General features: G+C 39.9%; 1 protein-coding gene across 6 annotated transcripts in view; it reads right to left on the bottom strand.

The window, feature by feature from the left end:
- Positions 1-23,753, bottom strand: part of LRMDA (leucine rich melanocyte differentiation associated) — an 864,979-nt gene that overhangs the window by 109,131 nt on the left and 732,095 nt on the right. For 2 of the 6 annotated variants that reach the window (XR_012905545.1, XR_012905546.1), the window contains one exon: positions 4,276-4,364. The exons of 2 other annotated variants lie outside the window; for them this stretch is intronic. Coding sequence is in view for 2 of the 4 variants with exons in the window: in XM_075934701.1 (XP_075790816.1) it covers positions 23,695-23,751 (57 nt within the window). In the remaining 2 variants the exon portion in view is untranslated. Of the gene's footprint in view, positions 1-4,275; positions 4,365-6,727; positions 23,752-23,753 lie in introns of those variants that run through there. 2 more of the 6 variants (XM_075934701.1, XM_075934704.1) reach the window with 1 other exon arrangement.

The raw sequence follows: 23,753 nt of genomic DNA, 5'->3' as shown, positions 1-23,753 counted from the left end.
TTGCAGACATTTGATACAGCATTTTTAGTATCACTTTACCTGCTCTCTTCATTATGACAGTCACACATGATGGCTACTTTCTCTTTAAGCCATACACACTGGACTATGGGAAAAGAAGTTTTTCATAAAATAGTTAATATTTTTTCTGTTCAATTTTTATCAAGTCTTTAGCATTTCAAGATACTAACATAGATAGTTCAGAGGTGAAATGACCATCTTAAAAAGTCTCCATGTTGAAAGAGAAAGGCAGCAACATTCCTTCCAGATGTGCAATAAGAAGAGAGTCACCCCATTCCCGGAGGATGCAAGAGCTCTTAGAATTTCAAAGGCTGATGCCAAGAGGCCTTGCCAGAATCACTCCACAAAAATGTTTGATGAATGACTATGGTGAGCATCAACTTTGCAGATAAATGACTAAAAGTAGACTAGTTTATGTCTCAGTGGAGGAGGATAAATTTCCCTTTTGTTTTGGGGACTTGAAGCATAGAGAATGTTATTGACCATTCTACCTTTCACGGAGCTAACAACATTTTACTAAGAATCTGTTGCCTTCTAAATTTCCTTTCAGCACAAGTCCATAAATTTAGACAGAAAGAGACAGCTTCGGTACAAAACTTCTTACGAAATAGCACAGCAAACAATTGATTTGTAAATTGCCTGAGTCCCTACAGTAGGTGGAAATTATTGCTATGCAATGCAAAGCACATGGCCAACTCATAAATCAAGTAGATGGCACTTCAGACATGGAAGGAAGGAAGGAAGGCCTTGTAAATAAGGCACAGGGTGGGGACTCAGGAGACAGAAATTCAATTGTTGTCTCCGCCACAGACTCCTTGTGTGACCTTGGGCAATGCCTTAATCTCTCTGTCTCAGTTCCCCAGCTGCAATGGAAGTAACATCTCTTCCCTTTTTCTACCATTTGTCTGTGTTATCTATTTAGAGGGTAAGTATTGAGGGCAAGAACTGTCTGTTACTGTAGGGTTAAAGAGTACCTAACCCAATTATGCCTCAAAGTAGCTGTAATACTAATAAATAAATAGATAAAGTACAGATAATGTTTTTTTTTAAAAAGTTAACTCTTAGATAAGTTTTATCAAACAGATTTCTTCAAGCTAAAGCTAGAGTTCTGAGTAAGGCCACACAAAAGTATTCTTTGAATGGAACATTAGATACAAAAGCACTCTTTTTTTCATGGGCACTTGGGAAAAGTTAACCTTCATTTTGCTACCCAAGGTGCCTACATGTAATAATGCATATCCCTAAGGAGGAAAAAGAAACCAAAGCAGGGAAACATTTTTCTTTTTGACTGATGTGTTGAAAGCACGGGCTAAGAGAGAGTTTACAGGAATTGGCCAGCAGACACGAGAGCTCATTTTGTGCTTCCAAAATGATCAAAGATGATTTCTTATTGAATAAAACAATTTTAACTACTTAGAGAAGATTTCATTATTGTAATATCAGCTGTGAAAGCGACAGGACCAATTTATGATCGAGGGTAATCTGAATGTGAATTATGGCTCCAAATTAGTGTGGTTTTTTGTGACTTTGCTCCCTGCCCTCCGATCTCCTAAATATGTTATGGAATTCTGATTGCCTCAAAGCAAAATCTTGTGTACCAGAAATTATTTTGGCAAAAAGCGCAAGAATGTATTACCACATTTCTTTACGGGCACAGATTCTAGGAAAATCTCAAGGTGCAAATGACTTACAGTCTACTTCACATCATGGTTGTTTATTGTTATGTGTGCTCATTATTACTCCTTACCCTAAACCATAGGTACATTCCTGGCTCTAATTCCCAGTGTTTTGGGAGCACTGTACTAGTGCGTGTGTGTTTTTTTCTTTTTTAGATTTCCAAATCATCCTAAATATCAATCAAAAATGCTGTGCAACATCTACTTGTTAAAGTGGGTAGATACAAACTATGACACACTGCAAGTTGATAATGACCTTTATTCAAGACTGGGATATAGTCTGTTATAACAGCCATAGTCTGTTATAAAAACATGTTTTGCAATATCTTAAAGTCCTTCCATGCAAATTGATATGCACCAAATTAGTGTTTAAATACCACAGTTCTTATTTTATTATGGATAATATACTGAACTAGTTCTGTCAATTTTAGAAATGTACGACATCATTTTGAGTAAATCTAAGAACATGCATCTTTTTTCCATGGAAACTGTATTACAAGTATGCACATTTCTCCCGTCACAGAAAATCTCCATGAATATTTTGATAAACAGCTGTTATGCTGTAGTAGTTTATGGCCATAATAGCATCAGCTTCAGCAAAGAAATGACATGGTATCAGAAGCAATCACATAATTATTTTTGTGAACAACTCAGAGAAGCATTCCGTGGATCATTTCAATTTGTGGGTTTACTGGACAGAAAAAAAAATACCCCAACCTTGTGCTTCAGTGAAAAAGCCCTTGGGTTGCTCATTATCTGACCACTAGAGAGAAGTGGGATTCCTGTCCCTTTCCCTGCAATAGTTTAAGAAGCACAATGGGTTTGAAATGTTTAACTGATATATGTTATGTTCCTTCTCGGGAATGCATTTTGTAATTATTCAAAAAGAAAGGGTGCCCTTTATTTAAAAAATAAAAATAAAAAATACATGTTTAGGGGGAGTTACTTATTAAAAGGAAAATGAAATATAAATAGAAAATGTGATCATCACCATAGCTTGGACTTTAAAAGGAGTCTGTGGGGACTAAGATACATAAATCCCTTGAGCTCCTTTGAAAAACTGCAGCCTGCGGGAGACACACAGAGAAATTTCCTAAAACATAAATATTCTTGTTGGAAGGTTGAAATGCAATACAACTTTATTTCCTAGAATTCAGAACCTTAAGCATGCAAGAATTCAAATCAGGAGACAAAGAAGGCTGCCCCCGAAAGCAGAGACAACTCAACCCACCTTGCTCCATGCTGCCGCTGAGAACAGAGATTGCATGCTTGCCTACCTAGCATACTAGCCTGCAAGCATGTCTTAGGAAATCCCCAATTGAAGGTCTGCAGGGTGCAGGATGGACAATAAACTGTTGTGCTGCTTCCCAGAAGCCATGGTAGGGTTGAGCACATTGTAATATAGATCCCTTGGAGATAAACACACCAGGAAATGCCACCTCAAAAAGCAGAACTGGTAGCTTCCCTCGTGGGCTCCAATTGGCCCAGGTGCCCTATTTGAGCCCAGTTCCAGGAAGTGTACATAAACAAAATCGACTCCCCTCACCAGCTGTCTGAGCAACCTGCCTCCCAGTTTGCTTTACAACTCCTTATCCTGGCTCTGAACCTTGACTCTACCCTTGGTTCCTGATTCCAGTTCTGATCTTCAATGTAGCTCCTGGCTTCTCCGTGCCACTGCTCTGACCACTGGTGAGGATTACCCAAAGCCCTGGCTGTGACACTTCCACATGGAAAAGAACAACTTGCCATTTTAACAGTGTTCTAAACACTACCCACAGAAAATCCCCTGGCTCGAAGCACAAAGGGGTTCTCTCTCGAGCTATCGGCCAAAGCTCAACTTGGCTAATATCAGACAGTCTGTCTCAACTGCATCTGGGCTTTCTTTTACTTGTTTTTCACATTGTGGAGATTTACTCCAAAAAAGGAGGACTCCAAACCAGCTGTCAAAACTGGGTGACAGCATGAGTCCAGCTGAGATGTCCATTTGATCCCATGGAAAAAAGTGAGACTTTTGAAAGACTACAAATACACACAGTGTCTCAAGGAGCTAGGAGGAGGCAACGCCTACGTTTCATATGAAACACATAAGGTTCTAAATGCATCTAGAGAAAGATTTCATTTTTCCTTACTGGGAGCACAATACATGTTCATTATCACCTAAGAAATGTATGAATCTGAAATAGATATTTTATCACTTATATGACAGAAAAAGTAGTTTTATGATTAAGACGTGGGTCTGAGACTCAGAAGATTTGGATTAAAGTCTCTGTTGTGCCAGAGATTTTCTGTGTGGCCCTTGGGTAAGTCACTTGGACGACCCATGCCTCAGTTTCCTTTCTGTACAAGGAGGATAATGGTGTTTCTTTCTCATACCCAATGTTTAATTCATCTAAGTGTCTTAGCACCATGGGGCAAGAAATATCTCTATATGGACAGCACCTAGTGCAACAGGGCCTGTAAGAGCAACTATTACTAATAAAGAGATCTAGTCTAAGTAAATTCTATTTTCCTTTAAAATGTGATATTATAAAGATCTCAAGTGTTGTGTTGTGAAAATATATTGTTCTCTTTATTGACTAACCTTTGTATCACAGTGGTTGCCTAAATCCCCTCAGCATTTGCCAGTGGTACACATACAGTGGTCAATGGGACGGTCTGGTATTCCTCACACTTCAAAAAAGAAAAAGAGTCGGAGGTTCACCAGTGACATTTTAATGGGGACCATTGTATCATGAACATAGTATAATAAACTAAATTATATCTAAATGTGGCAAACTCTACCACAGCCCCAATAGCGAGGGTGTTATGAACTATTCCAGTGAGTTTGTCCGTTTTGTGTGTGTGTGTCACACACACACACACACACACACACACACACACACACTATATATGCTGGAACATCATGACTCTAAAACAAGAAAGGACACATGAAGATAAGGCTCTGACCATGCTAATGTTACCAAGTTCTCCCTAGATATTGCCAGGGTCCATGAAGCATAGGATGTGCGCTATTGTACCCTAGGTAGAGCGATAGATTTTGCTTGGCACAATGAGATGAAGTAAGGCACAAGATTATAAAGTCTTTCTCCACCAGATACCAAAACATGAGCTGGCAGGTGCCCTATCCTTTGTTAATTGTGCCCCAAAGCCCCTGCCTTATGATTAGATCAAGCTCCCCTCTTCCCCGGTACAACTGTCTGAAGCTTTTTGGACTGGTTTCCCTGAGCTCTGCATATTAGAGCACTGTAAGTGCCTGGAGAGGTTCTGCATAAAAGACAGTTTATCAATGCAGATTTCTTTGTTAATCGGAATTTCCTCACTTTTTACACCATAGCCACGACGGGAGCTTTTTTAGCCCTTGTTAGCTTATTTTGTACACAAAGGCAGTAGAATAAATAAGGGAAAAGCAGATATTTTAAAATTAACCAATTGGGGCATTTGTACATCCTGTGGTGGACAAAAAGAATCAGGAGAGACTTTACAATCCTTTCTAAAGGATTTAATCACTGCAAATGTAGCCAGTGCAGCCCTCCTCTTTCCTAATTCATGAAAAAAAAATCTCTCAGTTATCTTGTGGTCAAAACAGAATTGTGGGTTCAATCTATCATTGCTTTTCTGCTCTGAAGGTACCATGCTCAATCCCACTATTTTAGGGTTCTCCTAACGCATTAATATCACACAAAAAAAGGTAAAAACCAGGAACTGACTAATGAATTATTTGAGAGAGCCCCTATTTGGCTATATATTGAAATTGTCTAGAAGACAAAATATTTGTCCACATTTCATCTCCAAGCACATATTCTCATTGTTCATAGATTGAAGGAAGTCTGACAACCATCTTGAGATGTCAGATTTATAAGTGTCTTTTCAATGACATATTTCAAAGCATTTGATCATTGACACTGCAAAGCAATCTATCAAGTGCTTCTTTTTTATTTCCTTTTCTTTACCTTTTTAAAAACACTAATAAAACAATTTTATTTAGTGGTGCATGAATGTGAATAAGCTGTTTTAAAGTTATTGCCAGCCCGGTCCCAAATTCGTAAGAATAAGAAATGGCAAAAATGGATTTCATGGTGGAATTTCTAACATGAGTTCTTTTTTAAGATGTGCAAATAAGTGCTCCAGAAAGAAAGCAGCCATAAATATAACTTTTTGCTGTCGAATCTTAGTAGTTTGGGGTAAACGCCGCCAATATTTGGATGTCAGATCATTAAGGAACACCTGCGGACTATAAGTAGTTGTACAAATGTTTTAATGAGGAACAATCTCCCTCAAAGATAGCATTGAACCAATGTTGTAATACGGTTGTATGGAGTATTTTGCCACTTGAGGGGACTTTTTTTGAAGTGAGATATAAAGCTGAAGAAAATTAAATTGTCCAGCTGTGACAAAGATTAAACTCAAATAATTACATTCTTCCTAAATACGGTGAGATTTACAAAAATCACAAAGTTTGGACCTAAGTCTGCTCCTAATCCAGTCCATGATGGTTTCCTGAAAATCCACCCGACAATAACCCCATTTGGTGATAGGGGATATTGCTATGGAGTCTACTGCAGCCAAACAGAGTATTAGTGATGGAATCTCTCTAGGGGTGTGTCTAGACTACATGCCTCCTTCGACGGAGGCATGTAGATTAGCCAGATCGGAAGAGGGAAATGAAGCCGCGATTAAAATAATCGCGGCTTCATTTAAATTTAAATGGCTGCCCCGATCTGCCGATCAGCTGTTTGTCGGCAGATCGGGGGAGTCTGGACGCGATGCCCCGACAAAGAAGCCTTTCTTCATCGACACAGGTAAACCTCGTTTCACGAGGCTTACCTGTGTCGATGAAGAAAGGCTTCTTTGTCGGGCCATCGCGTCCAGACTCCCCCGATCTGCCGACAAACAGCTGATCGGCAGATCGGGGCAGCCATTTAAATTTAAATGAAGCCGCGATTATTTTAATCGCGGCTTCATTTCCCTCTTCCGATCTGGCTAATCTACATGCCTCCATCGAAGGAGGCATGTAGTCCAGACACACCCTAGGTTAGACACAGAAAAAGTCAGATACTGCTGATTCCCTCCCTCTGCCCTCCCCACAGGATATGTTCCTCACTAGCTCAATAGACAACAGCTATTAAGCAGAAATATATCTCGGTAGCCAGCTAATAATGGGAACATATTACATGTACACAGCACTTATCACCCTCAAGGATTTTAAAGTGATTATAAGGAATTAACCTATTTCTGGGCTGAAATGCAGCAACAACTTAACAATGCACAACAACATTGCCTCAACTTTATTTGTTACCGTATATATTTCAACATTATGTTACTTTGTGTGTGGAGACTTCAAAGTCCCATATTTCCAGTCACATGTGTATGGCTTAAACATTTGCCCTGAGTTGATTTTAAGCATGGAGATGTCTATCATGTGCACAGAGTTTTCTCCATGATCTTGTGCAAGTTTAAGTACAGGAAGAGTAGGAAACACTAAAAACTCCCTGAAATATTAACCTAGATGCTTCCACAGTATTCCAAACTTCCAGATAAAAAAAAAATCATTGCATGAATGGACTGAAAAAGCTTTTTCTATTAAACATTAAATTTCGGGATCTGCAAGAGAACAGAAATCCAATGGCTTTTTAACTATGAAGCAATGGAATAGTGGTTGGGAAAATATATCTTCAAACCAGTGATTTTCAAGAAAGCGGTACTGTAAATTGATATTAAATAACTTATGCAGAAGCATGCAAATGAAATGAAGAATAAGCAAATAACCAAACAAATCAAAATCTTAAAGTAGTCTCAAATGTACTAACTTCTTGACTTCAGGAATAGAAATGTTAATTCACACCACCCATATTTTATCACAATCTATTTTTGCTTTGTACTTGATTCTTTATGCTATCTTTATATTTAGAAAATAGCTTGTGATCAAAGATACATTTAGTTGGTGGACATTCATGTATCATGATGACCTTGTTATTGCTGCTTTTTTTTTTTGACATCTTTGATATAGGCACCAGTTCCAAGGCAGTGCTATAATATCAATTCTGCTCTGAATGTAAACAAATCATCTATGTCTATACTATTATAAAAGGAGCGGTGTCCGTCATGCCGTCTGTCACAAAGAACATTCGAGAATAAACTGGAAGGGTAGGATGTGGTTGGCTGGGCTTGTGGCTGCTGTTTCCTCCTCCCCTCCCCACTCCTGCGCCAAAGCAAGATGTGAAGATGTGGCGGTGAGGTGGGGCAGGTGAGTGGGTGGCACGGGGGGCAGGCGCGGGGGAAGGCAGGGTGCAGGAAGACCCACCACCAGCCCCACTGATCACAGCATCTCCCGCTTCTCTTTGCTGCCAGACCCGGTGCGCTGCTCAGAGAAGTCATTGTGCCACGGCAGCAGCTGTTGGATGGACCGTAAAGTGCTGCCCCCTGTTGCCTCCACCTGTTGGACAGGTCACCCTCCAGGCACAGGAGCAGTGTGGGGCCCCGGCCCATGAGCCGCCCACCCCAGTGGGCACAGATCTGCATGGTACCACTGCCGCTGCTAGCTCCCCGCTGCACCTACCAGCTACAAGGGCAGCCTGTCCAGCACGTGGGGATGGTGGCGGCAGCAGACCGTGGCCGGGGGCATTGCCTCACAGTTCATCAAGCAACCGCTGCCATGGCACGATGACTTCTTCAAGTGGCACACTGGGCCCAGGGACAAAGAGAAGTGGGAGATACCACCAGCCCCACTGCTGGCAGCAAGTCTCTGCCCTCCATGCTCTACCCCTCCCACCCATGGCCCCCCGAGCTGGTGCCCCCTGGGTCTTCTCATGCCCTGCACCTGACCCCTATGCCGCCCGCTCGCCCACCCCACCACATCCTCCCGCTGGCACCAAAGCTGTGAGGCGGGGCTTGGCTAGTATCATATAATTGGAAGATGTTCACACAGAAAGAAAAATGGGTTTCAAGACCTGAGGCTACATCTAGAAGCAAGCTTCTTTTGGAAGAAGCTTTTCTGGAAGATCTTTTCTGGAAGAGATCTTCCAGAAAAGCTTATTTTGAAAGAGCATCCACACAGCAAAAGCACAAAGAAAAAGCAATGTGCTTTTTCAAAATATAGTGCCCATATTGATTGGATGCTATCTCACATGTAAGTTGTGATTAGTCTGGACAGAGTGGCCATCAGCGCTCCTGTGTGTTATTTCCTGTAGGCCTCTTCTTTCGAAAGAACTCCCTCTTCTGTGTCCACCTGCCTTTTTCCGAAAAAGCTTTTTCGGAAAAATGTTCCTTCCTTGTAGAATGAGGTTTATCACCATTGGAAAAAACCTCTCAGTTCTTTCGACTTTGTGTCAAAATAACTCAGTGGCAGTGTAGACACAAGTATTGTTTTTCTGGAAAAACACTGCAGTGTAGTCACACCCTGAGTTGTAAGGACTGGATCCTGACTGCCTCACCAACTGCCAACATGCATGAAGAGCATGGAACATTTTTCACATTAATACAAAAGCTCTGACAATCTTGTTAGTTTTCCAAATTTTCAACAGAATAAGATCAAATTCAACTCTCAGTTACACTGGATCCATAGCAACTTTTCTGTCTTCATCTTGATTAACAGAGAGGCATAAAAGATCTGCCAACGAAGGGTTCTGGGGTCGGCAGATCCCAGTCAGCTGATCAGCACAGTGAGGCGGCCATTTTTATTTAAATGAAGCAGCGATTATTTAAATCGCAGTTTCATTTCCCTTTTTCATGTAAACTAATCTACATGGCTCCATCGACAGAGCCATGTAGTTTAGACATATCCATAGAAAAGACACTGCTCTTAATATTCCTATGATATGCCTTATTGTAGCCATTCCTTATATGGTATTCCTACTTGAGGCATTTCTACACACCACCTCAGCCTCCACATTGTGCACCTGTGGAAGGTCTGGGCAAACTCAGATTCTTTTTCATATACGGTAGCAAACAGAACTGTATTTTATATGACTTTTCAACAGATGTTCCAGAGCTGAACCGTGTATTTAACCTATTGGTATTCTCTACTGGTATTTCTCCCTCCCTGAAAAACTAAATTGGCAAAGGACACCAACAACTCCTATTCCTATGCTATCAACACTAGTGAGCGGTGTGTGAAATCAATGGAAGTGGAGAACTTACAAAGAAAAAAAAGTAGTTCTCAAAGCCTGATGCCTTCCACAGTGCCACTTAACGTTCTGATTCCTTTGCAAGACCACAAAATAAAAAACTCTTATGTTACTATTAAGCTCACCTTAAAGGGTTTAGTTTTTCACTTCTGGCTTGGCATGAGAAGGAATACACAGCAGGGTCATGATTAACAATTGAGAGAGGAGCTTCCTTTTCTCTCTCCACTTTGCATCGAATGCTTAGAGTTTTGGTAGATGTGTGCATATCTATCTTTTTTTTCATTCTAATTTCCACCTGTTGTTTTTTATTCTTTATGTATGTTGAAAAAAATATGTTCAATGTTTCTGTTCCTGCTTGAAGGCTAGGGAGCTCTGTAGGGGTCTTCAGCGGGAAGCCTGCAAAAAGCCAACCTGGAGAAAGATGGGTTGCATTTGTCCCTCTGCCTTAGGGAGCAGACTGCTGTCTCCCCCTATGGTTTTGGTTCTGGTGTGCAAAGGTTCCTAAGAAATACAAAACTTGTGAACTATCAGTAAAAATATGGGTTTAATCTAACATCTCTGTAAGTGTGCCGTGAAAGTAACACTTAACACATCTAACATGCTTTTGCAGATTCAGACTAACACGGCTACCCCTCTGACACTTAACACATCAAATTTCTTAAATATATAATGATTGGCATTAGTCCACATAAAATTGTCCTTGACCAGTTTGAATAATTTAGCGAGTTATATCTTTTTTTAAAAAATGTAAGCAATATGTAAAATTGGTCAATTTTCCTGCAGAATTTATCATTTCATAACTTAACGTCAAGTCTTTCAGGTTATTTTTTAAGAGAGATAATCAGGTTCTAGGGCAGTATGTTAGTATGTTATCTTTTTATCTCTGGGATATGGATTCAAATTCTGTTCTGCTAACAATGAGATGACAAAGTTTATGTGCCTCGCACTAGTCTATTTATTCACGTCTAAACCCCATCTCAATTCGCCAGTGTATATATGGGAAAACTGAGCTATGGTTCTGCCTCTCCCTCTATTCCACTGGGTGTATTGTGTGACATGGGGGAGGTATATATAAGATATGATAAATTCAGGGTCTGCAACTGTGCTTGGCCTTTAAATGAGCAGTACAGAGGCTCCGTTGTACTCTCTACATTGGGCACCTGCAGAAGAACTGGGCAAAAATCAGGCCCTTATTTATTAACCTCAAGTTTTTCCAGCCTACTTTACTAACCATCATTATTACATTTGTGGGTATTCTAATAAAATTACATAATAATGCCCTGTGGTTCAGAAGTAAAGCCTATGGTTTCTTAGCTTTTATAACAGGAAGCTTAATACAAATTTACTGAATTTTCCAATGCTTCACTATGTGATTTTAGGAGTCTATTTCCCTAGTGACACGCAAGTACTAAAATTGCATTTCATTGGATTTTGTTCTCAGCAATTGGGAGAGTGTGAGTACATAGTCAACAAGTTATGTTCCATGCTTTAGTTCAGTTTCATGCAATCACAGGTGGGGAAAGCTTCAGGAGGTTGCTTATGTGTACTAGGTACTTTAGAACCACACCTGAGCTTTCTTAAAAGGCACTGACAGAACACATGGACACTGTCAGTCTCAAACCGTAAGTCAACACAATTGATGACATCTAAAAAAGATCAACAATCTTATTCTTAAGGAACATAAGACAGCTTCACTTGCTCATGTCTATTGTTTTATCCATTAAAATCACTGCTTAGTTTTGCTGTTCCACAGAGTATGAAGCTAAAGAAGGGTGCTAAGATACTTGCCATCAACTATTTTTCTGTCCAATGAGAATACTAATGACAGGCACATTATTAAAAAGCCAAAAGAGGAAAATTGTTCAACAATACTAGGTGGCATTTCGTTTTGGAACTTTATGGGAACATTGATCAGCAAATATATCATGAGATTATAAATACAGTCATTTATTTCCTATAAAATGTTGACAGCTTTCTTCACTTGCATAGGAAGAAATACAAAAACATTACAAAGATACCTCTCTCTTTCCCCAAGGCAGAACTAAACACACACGCACACAAAGAAATACACTCCATCTTTTTGGCTGCTCCTGGTGGATTGGAAGAAATTTACATGTAATAGCAAGATGTGTGTGCCATAAAAAACCAACACGCAAGGGGATAAAATACTTTTATTGCTCTGATGCAGATGGCTGCCTTTCTTGACTTTGCAGGAAATTTATTTTCTTTCTCCTTTTCTTTCTTCTTTTTTTTTTTTTTTTTTAATTGTAAAGAGGCTTCCACATGTATTCACCATGTGGGAATTAGCATTTTGTTTCTAATGACATTTACCCACCCCTCCCCACAGCTGAGAAACACACGTTCACCATGGGACAGCAGGCAGAAGCCACGTTAGAATCCTGCAGCTAAGCATGAAACCAGAATATGATTCCCATAGAATAGGGCAACCATTTTAAGTTTTAAAATAGAATCCCGAGTAATGCAAAAATACAGACATACTTTTTTGTTTGGATGGTGGAGAGGAGGAAGGGTGTAAATGCATGAAATGGATAAGGCCACCAAAATATGAATGCTCCTTCTGCAAAATCCTGTATTTGTGCATGCAAAGTGAATTCCTAGTTACCTAGTGGCCCTTTTGCACAGACAATTATCCAGTGTTTTAGTATTTTATTTGTCCACTTATTACCCCCAACTCTGACTATATGACCTATAACGAAAGGTCTCATCTATGACAAATATTGAGTCTATCCTAAAATTATGCTTATGGAAAACTTCAATTTCTTTAGGTGAACCACAAGCACATTATATGATTTCATATTACAGCAATATCAGTGCAACTACTTTAAACTGATTTGGTGCATGGATTGTCCTTTGGCATGGGACAGATTTTGATTATCCTGTTAACCTTGTGTAGCACCTTATTCCAAAGAAGTCCCATTATGGTCAATGGGAATATTCATGGAGTAAGGGGTAATTGAGTCTGAGTAAAATTATGAAAGTCTAGTCTTGTGCATTTGAAGCACACTATGGTGTTGATCCTAATTGAGCCTTCAGGGCAGAATTGTAAAAATGATAGCATATTATAAAAGTGCATAAATGTTCCTTTCATTTCATTAAATAGCATTTGCATTTAATATATAGATATAGTTACATGATATAGCATCTTATTTGGGATACCAGTCTATTAAAATATTTATGGATGCTTCAATTAGAAACCTTTATTCTCAAATGGTCATAACTTTTAAATGAAAAAAGAGCATGTTTGCCTGGACTTTCTCATAACATTACTGGCAATGTCTATTTTTCTTTGTTTTTGGTGTTAGATATGCACCGGGATCATTGCTTATTGGATGTGGGCAAATCCTCCTCACCCACCCAGACATTCTAGGTTCCAACCTTGCCAAGTTGACTGCCCAGTTTGTCAAGGATAGAGAAGCCTAGAAGAAAGTACAGAAATACAAAGGAAGAATCAAGAAATTAGGGGGGGGGAAGCCTTAAAACAAACAAAAAGAAAACAAACTTTGCTGAAGGTTAGATGTCCAAGTCATTGTTTTTCAGATGTATGGAGTCTCCTTGCAAAAATATAAGCAGGTTGTGAAACTGGAAGTTGTAAGACAAGAGTTCCTCTAGCTTATTTTCCCCATTACCAGCAAGTACATGTTTTGTCATTGATTGGCATATAGAATTCATCCTGACATCAGGAAAAGCTTAGTGTATGGAATAAATGCAACATACACAATAAGGACCTGCACTCCAGAGGGGAGATGTGATTTTTGCCATTAATAGTACCAAGACTAACACTTTGTCTTACAGAACAGTACATACTGTATTAATATAGCTGCATGTGTCTATGTATTATTTAAAGTTGTGCGAAACCACACCCTGTTTCAAATTCCATTCTACAGTCTTTGCACTGAACACCCATTAATTGGTTATAAATCAAAATAGAGAGGGCGACTGCAGCAGGTGTGCACCTCCAAGAATTTCAATACACTGTAAAACTGCATGCAGCCAACAGCTTCATCATTTGGCCTTTCAAAGCTGGGAGACAGGCAATTTTTCATGATTTTACCATTTTTGGCCAAACAAACTTTTTAATTAAATATCCCACATATTTCCAGATGTTTGTTTATTTGTTCCAATGAGGCTGTAAAAATGCCTGAGAGATAAAATTGGAGGACTAAAACAGGCTCGACTGGAGCGCTAACTAAATACAAGAATTCTCAGGGGTATGTCTCTATACAGCCGTGCTTCTGCTTTGAAGCCCGTTCCCGTGAGATGGCTGTAATACCATGGTTACAAAAAATAGCATGATTGGACTTGTTTGTTCTAAAAAAGGTTATTATTATAGAGCCGAACGGCTGGTTTACCGACCATTTTTTTTTTTGATTGCCAGTTGAGTCCACACTGAATTTCTACGACTGCTACAAACCTAAAACTGATTTCAATGTAGGTTTACTTTGTTAAGAGCCAGCCTTTCCACAACTTTCTGTCATATTATTGAGCTGGTGTTGGGAGACTGAGCATGTTCATGACTTCTTGCTATTTGCATGAGAAAATGCCTTGAAAAACGTGAAGCTTCCTGTTCTGTCACCTTGCAGCCACAGCTGTTTCCCTATTATTCATTTTCTCTCTTCTCTGATAGGGGTGACTGGCAGCTAGGTTTGTGGAACGGTTGTGCTGAATTTGGGGAAGTCATAATAGAGACTCAAAAGTTATGGAGGTGGGAGCATTCTTTGAGTAGTCTAATAAGGGAATATAGGACTTTGCTATATTGCATGTAATGTGAAAATAAATGTTGGTGTTTTTGAAGTATCCTACGAATGCTATTTATCTTGCACTCCCTGAATATGAATGAGACTTGGGCACCTGGCTTTTTATGCTTCTTTGAAAATCCCAAACAAAGGTTTTAAATCTTATACTTAAGATTTTAGGCACTTTACTTCCTCTTCTGCTCTTACACAATCCTCTTCAAGGCCCAGCAATTCTTATTTCGACATCATACTACCCAAGAGTGTTCTGTTCAACTTTCTCCTTCTGGTCAGCTTGCCAAACAATAGACGTACAGCTTTCTCCTGCCTCGGGATTCAGAGTTTCTGATTCAACATGAACAATGCAGATGAAACTCACAAAATAAAAAGTATTTCATTTAAAAAGTATTAACAACTTTTCTGAACCTCAGAAAATCTTTTATGCGCATTTTGAGCAATGCTTGGAGTTAGTTCATATAAAATTCCAAGCCTGTTCACTCCTCCCTAGTTCCACATGACTGGCTGCTCCCATCAATGTAATACACAAGACAGTGGTTCATTTTTATGCTGATGTTTTAATAATCTACAGTATTCTGATTCAAATCCAACATTCCCTTGAAGCACAGAAAATAAACTGGCGACTCTCAGTAAAGAGAACATGAACTCAATGGACCCAAAAATGTATTCCTTCAATTATATTAGTCAGGGCCAAAATCAAAACCAACTGATTTGGTCAAGTGTCTGTGCTTTATTGCAAAACACATGGATTTTGAAAGAGATTTCTCACTACTTCACAAGGCAAATTGTCCACTAAAGAGCTCTCTCTTTTAGAGCAGTCTCCATTCCAGTGGCAGCTGCACTTGTGATGGCTGCAAGGTCAGCCTCATTACTCTGTGCCTTCCCACAAGATCCCCAGTTCAGGGAGACAACAGCCTTCACAGGCCCCTGAGCAAGGCTGGGGGAGGGGAGCTCTGCACTCCAGGAAGGGGTGGACCCTTGGGCGGAAGGGGCAGGGCCAGGGATAACCAGCCCTGAGCGCCACCCAGAGCACAGCCCTCCGCCCCTCCTCCAGCCCTTAGAGCCACAAAGAGCATGTGGCACAGTGCTCCTGTGGTGATTTAAAAGGCCTGGGTCTCCAGTTGCCACTGCTGCCACAGTAGCAGCAGCTGGGAGGCCCAGGCCCCTTTGAATCACTAGGCGCCTAAGCCAGTCCTTGTCACACAGACTACTGGCCTACGCCTCCTCCATGAACATCAACTGCTGCAACAGGAATTATCCAACAGTAGGCTTGTAAAGGACACTCCTTCCCCAGGAAAAGGTTTCTAAGCATATGCAAGGAGTTCCCAGCTGCTTTGGAGAGGAGTAACCCGAATATTATTGTGACATTCGTGTACAACAACCGTCTCCCTCAAAGTCAATCTTGGCTGCATGGCAAGATAGACTGAAATGCCTCTGGGGCTAGTCTGTGACTCCGTGGTATGACGGTTATAGTGCTTTAGGAGTTCACACTTGTTAGTGGGTCTGTGAAATCAAATTATAAACATACAACCCATGTGTCATTTTTGCCCTGGTTTTTTTTTGATAATCTGACCTGGGGTGGGCACTCACAATCATGAACCACTCTAGACAGATTGACACCAGCCAAAATACCAGAACCATCAATTCATATGGGTCTGATGCAGCCATAGTGGCATGTAGAATGGATTTCCATTTAGAATGGTCCTTTGCAATTCTTCCTTCAACGGGAGGCAACATGGGAAAAATTAGGTTTCTTAAATTCTTCCAATTCATATCTTCTAACCTCATTCGTGGTTGGCCTCTTGTTCTACTTTCTTTGACCTCAATTCTATAAATCTTCTTTAGAGGTTTCGTCTTCTTCACATTGGACATAACACGACTGTCATAATCTTGGTCTCTACTCTGCATGGTTGCAATTTTCCAGAACTGTCAAGCTGTGTATGCAATAAAGTCTGTACAGGGTAGTGCAGTCAGGTCTTTCACCTTGAACTGCTTATTCCAGTCTTATCGTCGACAGTGCTAACAACAGAGCGAGAGAATTCTGGATCTTAATGCAACTTGCTTTGGGGAAATATTTGCTGATATTCAGCATAAGTTTTGCAGTGAATTTGCTCTCAAAACATGATCCTTTTGACTGTCACTGCCCCCTACCCCCAAATTTGAACTGTGCGTATTTCACTTGTATTATACTAGGGGCACATCTATCCTACGTGGAAGATCTATGCTCCAGAGGTCGATTTTCTGGCATTCAATTTAGCAGATCGAGTATGGATCACACATCGAATGCTGAGGGCAGCTCCAGCCAGCGTCTGGTGGTACTCCTTTTGTGGACTGCACGGAAACTTATTCGATTCCAGTTTATTTCAACTTTCTGCTGTATGGTAGACCAGGTTTAGCTAATCACAGTTTCTACATTTGGGAGAAGGTCTTGTTGCCATTTTGACCAAACTGGTGGCTTGCTGATTTGCTCTATATTGTACTACCAATGCATATGACCCAATGCGAGAAACAGAAATCCTGGATTCTCTATGAAGTGCCTTGCTTGCTTTCATACAAGCCAACATAGAAAACTTCTCTCTATTTTCACAATATTTCTGCTTGGCATGGAACCTCAATATATTTTATCCACTTAAACTTCCCTCTTACTCATCTCATTTCGACTTATTAAATGAGTTAAAGCCAATACTCCCTATTTATAGGTTCTGTTAACATTTATTTTATGATCCCTCAGGTTAACTAAATGATAAAAACTACCCACACATATTTTTGGATGGCACGCATTAAGCTATTTTATGCAGAGATATAGAAGAAATCAATTGCAAAGCATAAAGTGCAGTTCACATTAAGGAAACTGCAAACTATAACTAATTATGATAAGTTGCTATGTAAATTATTCTGTGACATTCCTAGCAGTCAATTTCAAACTTAAACTAAGCCTCTGGCTGGAAGATGGGATGAGCACCTAACAACTGTGTCAATAATAACAACAGAGAAGATGGTAATGATAATATATGCAGGATAATTATCTTTCCGGAAGCAAGTTGTCATGCAAACTGATTTGCTTCTCTTTCTCATGCCTTTGATTTAAGAAGAGTGTGACTTTTCAGTGTTATTTGTAGATCTGCACAACAGTCTTCAGAAATGAGCCCCTTACATTTTAAAATAGTTCTTTATAATAAATGTCAATTTTTGTCCCTTCACATGTTAGAAAAGGGATCGTCATTGGGTCCAGCCCTTAAAACATTTATGCTTGTGCTTAACTTTACTTATACAAAGAGTCCCACTTTCAGTCAAAGGACTTGAAAGTACTTATTTTTAAAATTAAGCTTCTATTGGACTAGAGAGATTTAGCATTGGAAGGTATTTTGGGGGTTGCCAATCCTCTCCATTTCCACTTTTATACTCCCTCTAGCCCAAAAGAAGTATATTTTACAAATTCGATTTTTAGGCAGAACCCAGAAAACTTTCCCCTCTAATGTTGAGCTCACCTTTGTCATTCAAGCCTTCATCTCTTCCAGGATAAATTATTGTAATTTGTTTTTAATTAGGTTTCCCTTGAAATTGATCAAGAAACTGCAACAGTTGCAGAATAAGGCTGCCTGACTCTTTCTTGATATAGCTGCAAGGGAATCAATAACACCTACTCCTCTGTGATCTGCTCTGGTTGCTGGTGAGACAATACATTTAATTAAAGGTCTTACTGATGGAATAACCATTAATAATCTAGGCCCAAGGTGACTCTGTCCTATTGTCCTGTTAATTACAAATCTAGATTATAAGACTTTAGTAATCTAGACCTACTTAGTGTCTCCCACATTCTCTCTCTACATCTACTTCTGCCCATTCCCAAAGTTTCATCTAGCTCAAGTCCCAGACAAACTGTTGTTGGTTGAATAACCTCATATCTGTAACTTCTTTTCTGAATACATCCATAGAACTGCTCTTCATGGCTCACTGCAAAGGGTTTCTTTCAAGGCAGCTCATCTGACCAGCTATAAATTATAACTTCTTTGCTGCCCTTTTGATAGTCAAAGTCCTTGAAAGCCCAGTTTTAAGATAGCTATCTTTGTTAACCTTTTTAAGTACCCAAGTACCTGGGGATAGATGCTATATAACTACATTTTTAAAATAAAAACATGTGCACATACATACTGGCATGACTGAATGGTACAACTTCTTGACAGCCAAATTCCTAGCAACAAGACTTGCCTCAGGTCGCAGAAAAAGCCCAAAGATCTATGACTGGATGTTGTGCGCTTTAGCTTGTTTATACACATCCTGCAACAATTGCATTGTGCTTAAAAAAATTAACACAACTAAGTATGAGGAGAATGTGTGGTCGTTATGTGGTGCCTCAAAGAGTGACTCAGTGACCAGTAGTGAATTATAGTAAAACCTGTGTTATCTGGCATGCTCGGGGATTAAGGCGTTCTGGTTATCTCAAAATTCCCTTTATCTGAGGGTCCCATCAACCTAGGAAAAACCAATGGACATTAGTAGTAAAACTCAAGTTTTGAATATTGGTAGTTTTGTAGTGTGAGGCAGTTGGTCTCACATTTCTATTTTGAGTTAAAGATGATTAGTACTTCTTAAATAAAAAATTGTTAAGCCAATTATGGTAAACCAAGCCAGGCCTGTGAGCCTAAAGATGTGACAGTATTGTGGCTGGGGGGCAATGCCAGTTAAAGTTTTCTGGTTAACAGAGTTTCACTGTATAGTGCACGATTGCACTCATTCCCAGAGTTCCCTATTCTAAGTTTAAACAGTAGAAACCCTCTCTCAAGGAAGCCTTTTCACAAGCACGTGTGTCGTGGTAGAACATTTCCCACTACATTCTGTCTCACACCAGCCCTTGAATGTTGTCCATTTCTGCATCATTGTTAATGTCTGCCAATCCGTGCACATGAAGCGCTTTTTGCTGTCAGAGTTGAAGACAAGTCATAGAACGTATTAAATGCAGGACCCGATTATCATTCCTTATATAGACTGCTGTGACCCTGGGAATTCCCCTCGTGCAAAATGGCAGAGGGTTCGATACATTGCAGCTCATATCAGGCCTGACACTTTCTTTTTACTTCCAATAAACTGTTGTCATAATATATATGTATCTAAATGGCCTCATTTAAGATATGTGTAAACAGCAAATATGCTGGACCCAAAAATTGTGCCGTGTATATAGGTTGTGTACAAGGGATTAGGTGTATGTGCTGGAAAAATGTTCTTAAAATGTGTTTGGGAGGCAGTGCGTACATCAAGTTTATCTTATATAAAGGAATATGAATTTACCTGCCTGATTACAAGAAGGGGTGAGACAATATCAAGCTAACAAGCAGAGGAGAGGACAGGTTAGCGGTCATACCAGCGAGCAGAATCCGCACTTCAGATTCATGGCTCGAGGCACAGGCAAGGGAGTTTGGATAATATAAAATAAGATTTTAGTTATCCATCCTGTTGGCGACATAAGGAACAGGACCCTCAGAGTCTGTGAATGGTGGATTCTCTTGGTCCGAAGGGAGAGAGCTGATAAGTGTCTGGGGGTAAGAAACTGTTTTAGATAGAGATATAACTTGTTTGACTTAAGTTTTAGGGATTAGTAACAATGCTTTGTTTGTAACTGTATCTGTCTCTTTTCCTCTTCCTTGGGCGCACAGATCTGTTCTTTGTTAATAAACTTCTTAGCTTTACTATAAACTCTCTCAGTGATATACAGTGTGAGTTTTCAGCTAACTAATTGGTGCGTGTTCTGTCTCTTTGGAGGCAGCACACTTAATTTCTGAGAGTCCCTAGTGAGAGACGCTACCAAAACACAGCTCTGGAAAATTGGAATTCACTGACTGTTACCATTAAGGCAAGCTAAAGACTGGCTGAGTCTCGAGCATTTTGGTGACAAGGCACACACACTGGTGTGACAGAGAGCTGGCACACAAAATAATCTCTATAAAAGCTCACTCTCACTGAGGCAGTGAGGTAACAGTGATTTACATTTACAGGAAAATCGGAACTGTTATGTCTCGTCTTAAATTCATGATGGGACTTGGTACAATCCATTTAAGTAAATGGAGTGTTGGTTGTGTAGGTTGGATGTGTCAGTGTTTGTTTCAGGAGGCAAGGAGAGAAGGTTTTCATAAAGTGTTACTGGAAAGCAAGTGGTGTGGGAGAAATAGAAGTAAGATCCCAAATGAACTGAGAATTTGTCTCTCATATCAACAGAAGTTGGTCCAATCAAAGATTGGATCTCACCCACCTTCTCCCTCTAATATCATTGGACCCACAAGGCTACAACTATACTGCACTGTTCTACAGGTTGAACCTCTCTAGTCTGGCACCCTCAGGACCTGACCAGTTCTGAACCAGAGAAGTTCGCCGGACCAGAGGAGGTCAATATTGTCTAGCAGCATTGCCAACACTTCCACTGCTTACTGGGCTGTTAGAGGACATTTAGGGGTAAATTAGAGCTGAATAACAGCACAGAACATTGAGAGCTAGGACTGGTGGCTGTAAACAAACTTTATGGGACCATGGGAAACACCCACGATAAGTGAACAGCCGACTGACTAAAATCATTCCAGATGATGGGTGATTCCAGACCAGATATTTCTGTACTAGAGAAGTTCAACATGCAATTACATTGATTTAAAAAATTATTTTAAGATCTGTTATGTGATGTGATAGAATTGAATTAAAGCTGAGGAACAGGAAGATAACAGGGTCTTCACACATGGACCCTCCTTGAAGGATTCTGCTAACATACTATTAGGTTGCTTACCAATTAACATTCTATATCTATGTGTTTATAAAGAAAAGTCATATTTCTGTTACTCACAACATAAATGTAATGTTTTTTCTTTGTGTATTTTCTTCATGCCCACATCACATAGCACAAATCTGAAATTTGGCACAGCTTAATCAGTGGAAGTTTAAAGAAAGAAGAATATCACCAAATTTGGGGGCTTTTAGTTTACGTAATGAATTTTCACTAGTTGCAAAAGAATTGCAAATGTCTTTCACAACTCTGATGTTTCAACATATTGGAGTAGGTATTTTGAACAATGATTATTTAGTATTTAATATATATCTGGAAGTGACATTTATTTAAACACAGTTATTGAGACATAAAATGTTAGCCTATTGCAGCTGAATTACTAACCTTAGGAGTTTGATTTTTGGATCCAACACTGATCTCAATCACGTGGCTGGAATTTACGGCTACTACCTTTGAAACTTAGTCCAACAAGAGTATTGTAGGGGGGCAAACTAGGGGTGTTGATCTCCTCTGTTGGATCACTTCATTATTAGATGCTTAAAAAACCTTGTATGGACAGTAAGGGGAGTCAACAACCTCGCTGGGCCCCTGGGTATGGTCGGGGGAACAGCAGTTCTGTGCTCCCAGAAAGGGCAGTACCTTAGGCAGAGGGGGTCAAATGGGCAATCAGCCCCTAGGGTGGCCTAGACCAGAGCATGCCCCTACCCAGGCCTGAAAGCTGCCCTGAGCGCACCACAGAGCATTTCAGCGGTGATTTAAAGGGCCCAGAGGAAAACACGGTTGTGTTTATTTCCAATAGAAGAATTCGTCTTTCCTGTTCACAGGAGTGAGCGGCAAAGGGGGTAAAACTAGAGAATTTGGGGTTACCATTTCCCTCGTTGCATGAGGAGTACGAATACCTCCATGCCCCACAGAATGCAATGGGAGTCAATATAACACCGGGTTCTAAATGTGCAGCCATATAAAGATATGCTCCCACTGCCAGACACGCCCATAAAGAACTGGATTACAAGAGAAACTGACCCATAATTGAGGGATATAACCTGTAATAGATCTTCTAAAAACAATGAGTAGCAACAATGTGGCAACTTAGATACTAACAAAGCTATAGGATCATGAGCTTTTTTGGATAAAACCAATTTCATCAGATGAGCTGGGAGTTTGAAATAATCTCTTTCACTCTTAGGCACTTGCAATGTTCACTTGTTCTAGAGAAAAGCTATCTAACCCAACAGCAGGATGCCAATCTCAACACAACAGCATTTACCTAGAAATTGAAGATGGGCTCAAGCCACACAATACATCTCGGTGGCTTCTAATTTTTACATCCTAAAAGTCTAGGGCACTGTGAGATCCAGCATTGGTTTAGTCCCTTCTCTCCTAGAAATGTTAATTACTGTATGGCATAAATGACAAAGATAAAGTGATTCAACACCTTCAACTTCCTTCACTTTCTGTACTTTTTGCTGACCTTCAGAAAAAGTCTGGCACCAGCAGTCAGGTTTTTGTATGAGCTCTTTCACCTTCCCTGAAAGCACCAAGTAGCATTGGACATTGCACATTGTTCAGCTTCTCAATAACTAGTAGAAGAGGCTAAGTCAATTTCCAGACACTGAGATAAATGGTAACACAACTTACAGCAAAGCCAGTCTTATATATAGGAACTGATTGTAAGTAACCTTTACAGAAGAGGTGTGTCGCTATTCAACAAGGCTCTATCAAAGCCATTGGGAAAGCAGTTATTTTAAAACTATATGGAATCCAGTGAGCACCTTGTAGGATTTATATGGCTATTCCTACACTGGCTTCTGGCTGCAGAGTGCTCCGAGTTTTTCAAAGTTCTTCCTTTTTTGGAACAAATGAGAAGTAGCTTGGAATAGCAACTAAAGTTCTTTGTCTGCTTCCCTAGCCATGTCTATGGAACCTGAGAATTTGCCCAAGGTGGTTTTGAAGTTCTAAGTACCGATAAAAAGGGAAATTGCACACTGATCCCCTTTTAATGTTGAAAAGCAGAACAGAATCCCTTTTTATTGCAACATAAATGTGTGTTAACATTTTGAAATTGTAGCCCTCAATTGTTAAATTGCAAAATAACCCTCTCTTCACAAATATTAGAATTTACAAATTCTTTCAAGATCACCAGTGCTGCATGTAATCATCTACTTAGCAATATTTAAGTACTCTAATCTCTTTATATTTTTTTAAATCGCTAAATGTTATTATTCCATAGATTTATTTGCTTTCCCAGTAGACTACCTCTAAATCCTGTTTAATATGAGTTAAAATCTGTAGTCTTGACAGGTATGGTTTTCTCATCAACTGCTTGAAAAAGCACAGTGTTCTCTCTAAAGTGCCGGTGCAGCAGTAATGCATTTGGAAGGCCTTACAGCAAAGTTTACCACCT

Source organism: Pelodiscus sinensis, chromosome 8 (genome assembly GCF_049634645.1).
Source record: "Pelodiscus sinensis isolate JC-2024 chromosome 8, ASM4963464v1, whole genome shotgun sequence".
NCBI classification, from domain to species: Eukaryota; Metazoa; Chordata; order Testudines; family Trionychidae; genus Pelodiscus; species Pelodiscus sinensis.
This window is presented reverse-complemented; position numbering and strand designations above follow the sequence as displayed.